Raw genomic sequence first — 12,476 nt, 5'->3', positions numbered from 1 at the left:
TCACTCATCTTTCACTCTCTCTCACTCTCCCTCAGCTTTTTTCACCCTTCCTCATCCTCTGTCACACATTCTGACCCTCCTCTTCCCCCTTCTCGCCCCCTATCCCTCTCCCCAACTTACCCTCTTTCAGCCTCCCTCACCCTCTCTCACCCTCAGACACTTTCTCTTTTTCCCCCTCCCCCCCTTCCCAACTCTCACCCTCACTTACCTTTTTTATGAGAGATGGGAAAATCTTCAACAAAAATCCCCGGCGGGGATTTTTCCCGCCGCATAAATTTTCATTCATCCCTGTGATAGAAGCAGAAATGGTAGAGTTTTCAAAAAATCGTCGAGCGGTATTCTCATCATTCGAGCCACCAAACCCAGGCTTCGGTTGATCGACTATCAGTCCCAATTGTAAACGAAAACCTTTTCGTATTCCTTCCTTTCAGTTTTTTACACTTTCTTCATCGTCTGAATCACGCGCTTACCACTTTTTAATATCAAGTTTGTACCCTACATGCAAACAACACTCGAAGAATCGAATCCACGCATGCAAAGTTGATAACCCAACCTCTAAATGATCTCCATTGATTTCCCTTTTCAATATCGCATCGATATTGTTAAAGTCTTTTCAAGTTGCTTTACACAAATATTAACGTTGAGCAGGTGCAGTATCCGTGATTGCATTGCAAACTTTACCGTCTATCATGGTGAAAGCAAGTTTGAAAGAAACGCTTATGGTTTTTGCGTTTATGACAGTTTCGTACGGGACAAGGTTAGTTTCTTGCTGTTTTATGAATTCCATTTCGTTAAGTGGCTTCAGTATTTTCGTTCAAAAATTAAATCCTGATTGGTCGACAAAAACGAGGAGACGATGGCCTTGGATTTTTCCATACAATAACTGTATTTTGTGTTTCTTCGTCGACTGATAAAAGTTGCAATAGAACGAGTGAAGTAACGAAAATGTTTCCATCAGACTTGCTTCCATCATCATCGGTTAATTTTTGCTTGAATGTACTTTGGCCAGAATTGCCACCGCAACCCCACTTACAAATTAAATTCAAGTTGCGAATTTTTTCGTAAGGCATACTGTTAATCACGTCCTTTTGAGTTGACAAGATTCTTTTGATTGTGTTATCCAGCAAAGCCTGCAGTTTTACTTCGGCACTACATCTCGTTACAGAAATATCTGATTTCGTTGGGTAACATTGAAGCTTCGCTTATTGTACTTTATTGTACGACGGGAATAAAGTGGAGCTATTTTCCCTGTTTGCATTTGAAATTTTCTGGTACTGTGATTTTGATAAATTCGTTTCAACTATAACCGACAAAGCAGCATCAGGAGAAAGAGGGGTTTCTGAAATCGATCCGATAGATCCTCTATAATGTTTAGCTTTTGATGGGCTTCCCAGTGTGACATCTTGGACAACTTTTGCAGCATCTAATTTGCCACATGCTCGAAGGTCCATTTTAGTCGCACAAGACAATTTTTCAGTACTTGTCCCTGCATGTAATTTTTTAGTCTTCCTCCGTTTTGTAGATTCTGAAATGTCAAAGTATAATACATATAAATAGACAATTACATATTCAACCTTACTTGCTATTATTTGTTCCTCAATATTATTCATAACTAGTCATTAACAATTCTTGAAGTATTCATAAATGCGAATGATGCATCGCAAAATGAATGCAATGAAAAAGCAAGGAAATGGAAACAAAATTAATTTTATTTTGTGCCTCTTGAAAAGGGCTTAGCCAAAAATGACTTGAGACAATTATTTCTTTTTTGAAGCGTAGAATATACGAGGTTTGGCGGGAAAGTAATGCCATTTTTTTAACCAATAGATTTATTGTAGATATCGTTACAAAAGTTTAATATTCTTCGAAGTAGTTCACTTGGGCAGCTAAATACTTTTTCCAACGGCTCTGCCACGCACGGTACGAGTTCTGGAAGGCTTCAACGGGGACCTCGGCAAGGGTCCTCGTCACGGCGCCTTGGACGGCTTCAACCGACCCAAAACGGATTCCTTTCAGAGCGGTCTTGATCCTTGGAGAGAGAAAGAAGTCGGCCGGAGCCATGTCCGGACTGTAGGGGGGTTGCCGCAGCGTTGCCAAGTTGTGCTTCGCCAGGTACTCACGCAGAACGGTGTGGCTTGAAGCGTTGTCGTGGTGGAGCTCCCAGGTAGTGACGACTCCTTTCTCACTCGGACGATCCTTTTTCGCAATTTTTCCAGTACATAAACGTAGTAGGCAGCGTTCACAATTTAACCGTGAGGAACGAACTCTTTGTGGACCATACCTTTGGCGTCGACAAAGACAATCAACATTGTTTTCACTTTCGACTTGCTCATTCTTGCTTTTTTCGGTTTTGAGGATCCCGAGGTGTGCCACTAACAGCTTTGACGTTTAGTTTCTGAGTCGTACTCGGAACACCATGCTTCATCCTCGGTAATGACATTGTCCATGAAAGAAGGTTCAATTTCCACGCGTACGAGAAATTCAGTCGTGACAGTCACACGGTGTTTCTTCTGATCGTCCATTAAAAGCTTGGGAACCAGCTTGACATACACCTTCCTCATGTGCAATTTTTCAGTCACCAGTTCATGTGCAATTGTACTGGGAATGTTGAGAGTTTCTGCTATCATCCGGACACTCAACTGACGGACAGAATTTAACAGACCGCGCACACGGGTCAAATTGTCGTCGTGCTGGTTGACGCCATCCAGCGCGGGGTTCATCGACTATCTCTTCCCGGCCTTCTTTAAACGCTTTCAACCACCGCGAAACTTGCGAATACGATGGAGCACTATCCCCGAAAGCTTGCACAATCAATTGGTAGGTCTCTGCAAGATATTTGTTCAGTTTCGAACAAAACTTTATAGCGTAACGTTGCACGAGTGACGATTCCATCGCGTTTCGTAACGCAGGCACTAAACAGGGGTGCGCGGAAACAACGATCTTGACGCCCACCTGCTCGGAGTAGATTGGCGAAGGCATCGCGTGAAGCTGATAGTCCCCCCCTCCCCCCATCTAATCCAACCGGTCGGAACTCTCTACGGCCACTTTAAGTACCAACACAAAAGAAATTGCATTACTTTCCGGACACACCTTGTAAATCCACTATAAAAAATGAGGGTAATGAGAAAAGAAATCACTAATACTCTTAATATTGACGTTTGGGTGGGAACTTGAGAAACTTCCTGGAGACCTCGAACCTCGCTGTCCTTCTCCCTGCATTAATTCCACCTCGTGTTGGAGTAGGGCTCAGTAGGAGGAAGTGGCCGGTTATGAACAGATTAGTGTGCGTGCACACGTACACGGGCACACGCGCACCGCTGGCCTATGCATGTGAGTCCCCCCTTACCCCCAACCGCCTTGCCTGCAAGCCCCCGCTCAACCTCCCGTTACCGCAACGTTCCTTCCCCACCCCCCCGCGAACGACACCATTGAGATCGGAATTTGCCGTCCGCCATTCGATTCCACTAATTTTGCCATCCGCCACTCGATTCCAAGAATTGCGTCGACACCTTTGTTCCCCCCGCGGCGCAACTCTCCCGGCGGAATATTCGCGACGTAACTCCGAGAATTCACTTTGTCCTTCGGTTTTTGGAGGACAGCCGTTAACTTCTTCGGCGCAGGAATCCATCGGCTCTCGTCGGCCATTCGACACCAGAAGATTCGCGATGTAATTCTGCGAATTTGTCGACTTCGGAATATTAGGAATCCGTTGGCTCTCGTAGACGTTAGACGATAGACACTGTGGAATCTTCTAGAACCTTACCTCGAAAGCTTCTGTCTCTTTCCAACCATCAACGATTCCAGGAAATCCCCTACCATTTTTTTAAACAGAGAGGGCTCCCTGTATGAAAGGGCTGCATCGCAACGTACTCATTATTCAAGTGATCACAGTCAGGTTATGCGGAATAGTGAGAAGCAGCGCGAAGTTGCAATCTGCATAGAATTGCTTCTATAAAGCATCAAGGAAGTGAAGCAGTTGATCAAATCGAGGATCGAACGTGATCAGATTACAAGAAACTTGAAAATTGTTCGTCTGAATTGAAAGCAATGGATTTTTCAAAAACCAACAAAGCGGGCCACGTGGAGGATCTTCTATCAACGAAGAAGTTTTCCGAGTTGAAAACTGACGTGGATTATAAAATTACCGGCATACGACAAGTTCAAACCAAATATGAGATGAGATTGCTGGTGAGCATCGAGAAGAGCTTCTCTGTATTTCTACTGGCAAGCATGGCGAAGGCGTTGAAGGATGACGACGATACGTTTCAAAACATGACGCGTGCCGCCGAGGGGAATGGTCTTATCGTGCGGTACCTTGGTAAGCACTATGACCATATCGAATTTCAATGTTTGGAATGTGCCAAATGATTTTTGGAGTGTGTCAAATAAATACAGATAGCGGATTATATTACTGTATCTTTATTTCCGATAACCAGACCCTTAATAGCTTAACATGTTCGGTCGAACAATTAAAATGCAGAGTATTATGATGCAAACATCGGGTGTTCGTCATATTTCGTAACTTTTCCAACGATGCACAATTCAGATCTCCTAAGTCAACGATGCGATCGGGTTGTCCTGTAAGATTCTCTAACCACTTCTTCTTCTCCAATCCTTTAACGTAGATGTTGGTAGCATCTCGCAGAATGCCTCGAAGATTATTTTTGCTCTCTTATACGGTACGTAGCACGAAGTCCAAGATATCCCGTGAAAATTTCGTTGCAGCCACAACTTCATGCACTTACACTTGGCTGGAAGACGAAGGATATGGAGCCGGGACTGACAGGGTACGCCACCGTTGACCGGCTCGACGACCGGCGGCGTCATTAGGTTTTTTGCTCCGGTGGTGGAGTGAATGTACAAGGCGTAGCACACCTTCTTGACGTTGGCCCGAACTGTCGGTGATAATAGCAGATGGTTGTATCTTTTGTGCGACTCACTGAGTGTGAACGTGGCCTGGGGCGTTCTGTGGACTTGTTATCGGCGTTCGCGGTGCTGAGGGCCTGTTTGATGAGTGTGGTTAATTCTATTACCGTGTTTTCTAGGGCTATCAACCTTTCCGGTTCGGAGTTGTGATTCGTTGTTCTGTGAGGAAGAGCTGTTTCTACCCTCATGACTTTGGAGGGTAGTGTGGCTTCCATGATTTTGTCAGCTATCTGAGCCAGTTTGTCCGTGTCTACACCTTCACTTGCCGACAGTACGCAACGAACGTTTATGGGCATTCGTTTCATCCAAAGTGTCCGGAGGACGTCGTCTGGAAGATTGCTGCCTGCTAGTGACTGCATTTCTCTCAGTAATTGAGGGGGTGTTTTATCCTCAAGCTCCAGTTCTGTTAATAGTTTTTGGAGTTGCCTTTCCCGGGAATCTGTAAAACGCTGAATTAGCAAGCGTTTGAGTGCATCGTACCTGCCGCTTTCTGGAGGATGTCGAAGGACGTCGGAAACATGCTGGAGGACTGTTGTGTCGAGTACGGCTACGACTGCGAAGTATCTTGTTGTGTCCGCTGTTATTCTACTTGCGTGGAAGTGTGCTTCCACTTGGACAAACTACAATTCGGGGTCTGCTTGCCAGGATGGCGGTAGTTTAGTCAGTCGGACTTGGTTTACCTCGTGATTGATGTTGTTGTTATTATTGTTGTGTGCCAGGGTAGGGCTTGCTTCGGCTTGGCCACCTCCCAGCAGATTGGGTTGAGCGTGACCGGCTTGTTCGGCTTCGTCTGCCTGAGCGCGTGGCGGGGTCCCTTGTTCGTTAGCCGCCGTGAGGAGTTTTGCGTGGAATGGACTTGTTCGCTCGTCGGGGTCACCAGTTGTGGGGTGGTCGGATATATTCTCCTACTATCACTGCTAGAGGAATAATGATCCACGCACTTAGTCGATAATTAATACATTTATTATCGCAGAGAAGAACGGGGCTCCACGTGCACGCGGGGACCGGTCACTCACTCACTCGTCACTTTCGCGTATAAATAATGTGAAATTTTATGTTTATTTAGTAATTACTTTTTAAAATGCATGAGGTTTAATCAAATTGATATTTGGAATTCAGGAGAATACAATACATATGAAACCAATCTCAAATATTGGAATTCAACTACTTAATCTCTCGGGTATATAAAGTGGAATTGATTTAAATTTGAAGTTACAAACTTATATTCGAAAAAAAGAATTCAAGGCAATTGAATGTACAAATTTTTTAAAGGAACTGAAAGGAATTAGGCATTGCTACAATGTATTCCTCTGAACGAAATACAAAACAATTTAATATCGACACTTTTTGCTGGACTAGAAGGAATTAAACAAAGCATAAATATATTCCTCTCTTCGGAATTGACCAAAAATCAGAGTACACAAGGAGAATAGAATATGATTTGTTCACAGAAAATATATTCCTGTTGTGGGAATTGGACCTAGAGAGAAAAGTCAGATATTAAATAGAATAGAAAAATCATCACTTTTACGTTGAAACTATGAGACATTGAATCCTATTGTATTCAAGCCTTTTTACCGGGATACTGAATTGCAAACTTTTCCATTAATCATAATAAAGAAAAATTAAAATGAGACTGTTACTTCTTTCCCATCGATAATGGTATTAACCCTTTCGTTACCTTGGACGAGATATCTCGCGACCCAATACTGGCCGATTAACGCTTTTGACCAGATATCTCGCGATCCGGTAGTAGCTGTATTTATTTCTTCCTTTTAGCTATACGAATAGAATTAGTTATAAAATATATTCATCTAGAATGTGAAAATATTGGTGCTAGAAAGCTAGATTATCGTCAAAAGCGTTAATCCGCTACTACCGGATCGCGAGATATCTCGTCCAAGGTAACGAAAGGGTTAAAAGGCTCGAGAGATTCAATCTGATTTGTAATATACTGCTTTTCGTTGAGCGTAGACGATTCCTATGTCCGTGGTCACGCTGTCATGCCTCGGAATATATCTCCCGGGAGAACTCATAGGGTCAGCAGCTACATTAGTGAGAAGTCCACTGGATGACAGGTCCAGCATACTCCTGTAAGAACTTCTTACATTGCAATTACGCAAAAGAAGGTGGGGGACATAATGGATGAAGGGACAGAGAAATGAAAAAGAATAGATAGTCTTCTGGCTTGAGTTAGATGCAGATTGTCCTCCTTAGTTCAGAAATAAGCCCAAGTTGTGCTTAAAGAAGAATTAAGTGTTTCTTCAACCCTCCCTGCGGCATAACGCGACATTGCCGGAAGAACGAAATATCAGCTCGTTTTCAAACAAATCCCATGGAATTTTACGCGAAATTGTATATACATAAATATTTTTAGCTGGAAGTAAATAAGACCCTATAATCAATATTTTCTAATAGTATTTGTTACTCGTCAGTTTGAACTTTGAAGTGCAACGAAAAGAAATGTTATTTAAAAGAAGGAACCTTAAGCATAAAGAAAAAATTAATGTTCTCATAAATTCTGGATATTCTCGGTAAGTTACGGTATGTTTCCGAGTTACCTTCTGCAATTTTATGTTACTGAGAATTTTCGAACACTAGAAATATCTCCTCATTCATCTCTGTCGGTACAAAATGAAAAATTTCATAATATACGGATTGAACGTAATAGACTTATTCCTTTGATTTCTAGCTCGTCAAGTGTCATTCCGTTACACTTCTATTTGCAGAATTTCACCAATAACAAAATAATTGCTACGGCTTCTACGGCGGGAGAGGATATGAAGGAAAAACTTGAAGAAGCTTGTGCGTTTATATTATCGCAGATGTTATCAGACGTCCGACAAAATATCCACAGGAATCAAATAAATATTGTAGAAGTAAATGGACAACACTGTGAGAAATTTACAATTAGTGTGAGTATAGTTTTTTAGTTATAATTTTTCAACTATTTAGAATAGGAAATTTTAGATAAATTTTGTCAGGATTGGTGACCGTTATGCAAAAATGTAAATATAATTATACTGCATCCGATTAAAAAAAAAAAAAAAAATACGAAGAACCTCATTAGGTTCCATACGAGTTTACGTAAAACTTGTCATTTATCAGGACCCATTTCATTGAAAAAAAGTGTGTTGAAATCTTCAAGGTGATATGAAAGGCGCTAAGAAATGTAACCGATGTCGAAAAAATAAAATCCTTCTATACCCTGTATCCTTTTTGGTGGTAATGTCATTTTGAATACTCAAGTGGTAACATAAGCTGGCGAGTTACGTTACCGATATTTATATTTATGTTGCAGTCTGATACACTCTACGTTAAGAATTATACGAAATGATGCGTTCGAGATTTCATTTCAGTAGAATAATTATTACAAGATTTAAGTAAAATCGCTGAAATTCCGTGGATTTTTAATTTTCTGTACTCTAATGGCCCACGCCATCTGGAACGTATAGCTGCAATTAAAGTTTTGCTCTAAAAACTCGTGTTACCCACGGGACAAGCCGGCAATCCCTTACAATTGTTCGTGAAAGTATTTTCCATATTTTCTCATCTGACTTTTATAGTATTCCAAATTGTTCTAGTTAGGTCCTGAAACTCTTTATGTTCGATTCTGTTTTCAAGAAACTTAAAACAGAAAACGTGCATGGATCGAGCCATGTTGGTTGTAATCTATGGTAAATAATTTTTTTTTAATATAAATGAAATGTTATGAGTTTCAGGACCTACCTTAGGGCCTCCATATTCACGTAACAAAATTTGAAACGAATCGATACATCCATTACGGAGAATACTTTCATGAACAATTTGACTTCTCAGATATATACAGGGTGTAACAGAACTCGTAGTCACGGCTTATATAATACTATCCTTGTTGAAAAAGGAGTCGAAAAGTCCTGTAGTATTTTTTCCTACAACGTATATATTTCCTGTAATAACTAATTGAAGCACAGCCAATCAATCGCGTTCCCCAACGGTTTGCATAACGGAAAGGATGCCAGTAGGGCTCAGTTCGACTGTCTGGGGAGTAGCAGCCTTCCCGGCGTCCTTTCCGCAATGCAAACCGTTAGGAAATGCGATTGATTGGCTGTGCTTCAATTAGTTATTACAGGAAATATATACGTTGTAGGAAAAAATACTACAGGACTTTTCGACTCCTTTTTCAACAAGGATAGTGCTGTATAAACTGTGACTACGAGTTTTGTTACTCCTGGTATAGCCAATGAGAATAATAGTATAGTTGGTAACACTGTTTTGCGTAGAAGACGTTTTTGGAAGAAAAGTCCGACTTGGCCCAGGTCATAAAGCATCTGCGTGCCGCATGTGTTCCCACAGGACTCTGCTTCAGTGCAAAAGAAAGAAAATTCTGTACCATGCATTACAAAATTATTCACGACTTCGATACGATACGTAGTTATATGATTATTATTAAATAAATGTATTATTCTTCGACCTAACATAGTAGATTCTTAATACACATTCGATGAGCTGGGCATACTAAGAATCTAAGATAAAAAGATTTTCTGATAATTTATGATATCTCGGAGTAAAATGAAAGTAGGATCCTGATAATAAAAAGATGAACATAACAAAAATTTAATTTTATAGGTTTTAAAAAATGAAAATTCTTAAATTCTTGAGAAACAATATGAAGATTTGACATTTTTCATTGAGATAAAGTAAAGAAACAATATGGTGTTTTTTGCGCAATAGGTTTGGTTTTTCAACATTATTCCACGTTGATCTTCCTAATGAATATTTGGTGCCGTATTGGAAGAAAGATTGACAAATATATCGTGTTGTGCTTTTAATTTTGATACAACCAATATATTATGATCTAAAGTGTCCACACTGAGAAAACAGTTGATTTAATCCAAACGAAGTAATATGTTTAATCTGCTTTTATTAAAGCAAAACAACTGTTTGTATCAATCGATAAAATGTGAATTTGATTTTGGTAAAAAACAAATTTTCACGTTCTTAAGTAAAACAGATTATTTCTTTGACGTAACTGGCTTAATTTAAATTAATAATTTCATTAAAGTAATTAAACAATTTGTTTAGGTGTCTTGTATTTAAATTAAGAAAATAATTTATTCGATTCCAACAAACATTCAGAGGTGCCGCAAGGTACTTTGGAGTAAATAGTCTTATGGGTAATACTTTAATGAGCTTAAAGAATTATAATCAGTGATAGGAATTGTAACATTATGTAAAAAAGGAGTGAAAAAGTTATAATAACGTCACGTTCTTAAATTGATCGGTCATCCAAGCTTCTTTGCCTCCGTCATCGCTTCTTCTCTTACAATGATCGTTTAAATGAAACATATATTGAATTGAAATGAAGCAAACCATTTGATTACATCAAACAAACATGGTCAATTGAGAAATATGTTTGAATCAAATATATACTTACTTATTCGAAAAATGAGTTTCATTCAAACATATTTATTTTCAGTAAAAAAATCGTTTTCTCAGTGCAATCGGGCCTTTCGTTTCCTTCAAACAGATTTTTGTTTTAGTGTTTAATATAAATTCGAATGATACCATAGTGTCATCATACCATGTCTAGATGATGACTATAGAACTCGTGCGCGTTGAATTATTCGCCTAATTCCTCGTTGCGCATGTTTTCGAGACTGGTGTTGTGATGAAATTCACAGCCTCTTAGAATCCGTAATATAAGAGTTTAAAGTGTTTCGTAACGTTTCTCACACTGAACGAGAGCAGTTAAGGAAGGCAAGAGGTGACAGAGACGTGAAGACGTTTGTTCACACACGCGTGATCTATCAAACGTGAAACATCGTGCGCCTTTAGCGTCTCCTTTTAATACTTCTATATTCAGCGGCAGTGATTATTTTTTAAATGCCATTCTAATAGTATCCAGTTCTGAAGGAGCAAACATTTTTCATGGAAAGAGATTTCCTTGGTAAACTTATTTCGAATAACCAAATATTATATGAAATTTATTATGACGTTGATTTTGTGATAATCTGCTGAATTACGAAAAAAGATACGGTTTTATAATACATCCTCAATAGCAGAAACTCGTAAGTTGTGAAATATTGCAACCTTTTTTACGATTAAGAGTTTTTAACAATAGTTGGGATAAACCTATAACTACACGAATCAAATCACTTCGAGGAATTTCATATAATTCGCTAGTTTTGTACATTTTACAAATCTTCCCTTTAACGATTAAATGGGGCTAACAACAGCAGGAATCATTTTATTAATGAAATATTCTGTAAAGTTCAGTAATATTCAATAATTTCTCAAGATTATGTACATGTAGTAATTAATTATAATTAATCATGAAAAATGTATTCCAAAATGTTCTTTGCAAGACTAACATCCCAGGCAACCCATGAAATGAATTATACGTAAATTAATCGTCCAAATTAGATATATAGGTACAGCAAATGTATATCGTCTATCATCCACCTAAAAAAATCTATTGTAGATGAAAATTACATATCCACTATTGATCTACAGATATTTACTTATTTCTTGACGCATACAAAATATATAACAGCTCTAGTTGACATCTATCAAAGATTAATCAACATCGCTGAAAATACGTTTAGAAAAATAAAAAGATACCTCATGTAACCTAACATTTTTCACACATACTTAATGTTTATATTTAAATTACAACTTGATAGAACTGTTAATTTCGTTCATATTCTGATTTTTTCTTTACTTCCTATTTGGCTGGCGACCATACATCATGATTTTTTACTACTGTGTAAATTATGATGTATTACCAGGCACTATATGAAGTATAATATACTTATAGTGAACGTACAAATTAGGACATAAGTACAGAAAACTTACATTATCTGTGGTATGCATAATAAAAATATCCCATGAATATATATGTAAATCTTTTTCACGCCTATATTTTCAGTACATATATCATAGAAGTCTCAATACCCTATATAGAAATCTAAACTATTCGAAAACGTTAAATTGATAGTTCATATTCAGATTAATAGTTTATATTCAGTTTTCAGAGACGTATAAAAATGTAGTTATACTAAAAAATTGAGCTCATTTAAATGAAATATCTTTAAATAATATTCATAAAATTGATGCATTTTTAGTATATAAGGTTGCACTAAAATTATGAGTTTATATACATTTATTATACATTTTTAAATAAAAAGATGACTCTATAAGATACTGTTACAATTTTTTAAATGACTTAATTTTACGATCACTTACGAGTTTTTTTTTAAGGATGAGTCTACAACAAGATGCAATATGTATCTTTAGCACCGATCGAGAAGTACCGGAGCGGTCTTGATAAGTTCGAAAAATATTCATTCCTTCGTAGGCTTTGCCAGCATCATGGTTAGCGTTCCTGCTTTCTACCTGTACGACCCAGGTTCAAATCCCGATAATTGCAGAAAAACTTTTCTGTGTCAAAACAGCAGGATTTGTCTGCATAGCTGTACTGAACATGTTCTCAAACAGACTCAATGTGCTCAAAAAGTGTTATGACTTTAATTTATTTTTTTTACAAATACGTGTGAATATCTATAGAC

General features: G+C 38.6%; 1 protein-coding gene across 8 annotated transcripts in view; it reads left to right on the top strand.

The window, feature by feature from the left end:
- LOC105698986 (carcinine transporter) overlaps positions 1-12,476 on the top strand; it is a 45,267-nt gene that overhangs the window by 4,076 nt on the left and 28,715 nt on the right. For 6 of the 8 annotated variants that reach the window (XM_012423655.2, XM_012423656.2, XM_023432052.1 and 3 more), the window contains one exon: positions 7,656-7,841. In XM_012423655.2, coding sequence (XP_012279078.1) covers positions 7,810-7,841 — 32 coding nt within the window. In that variant the 5' untranslated portion in view covers positions 7,656-7,809. Of the gene's footprint in view, positions 1-7,635; positions 7,842-10,726; positions 10,977-12,476 lie in introns of those variants that run through there. The other 2 variants (XM_012423657.2, XM_012423658.2) reach the window with 2 other exon arrangements.

Source organism: Orussus abietinus, unplaced genomic scaffold (genome assembly GCF_000612105.2).
Source record: "Orussus abietinus isolate OABI.00-Male unplaced genomic scaffold, Oabi_2.0 scaffold229, whole genome shotgun sequence".
Classification (NCBI taxonomy): domain Eukaryota; kingdom Metazoa; phylum Arthropoda; class Insecta; order Hymenoptera; family Orussidae; genus Orussus; species Orussus abietinus.
Note: the sequence above shows the minus strand (reverse complement) of the source record. Positions and strands in the feature narration are given on the sequence as shown.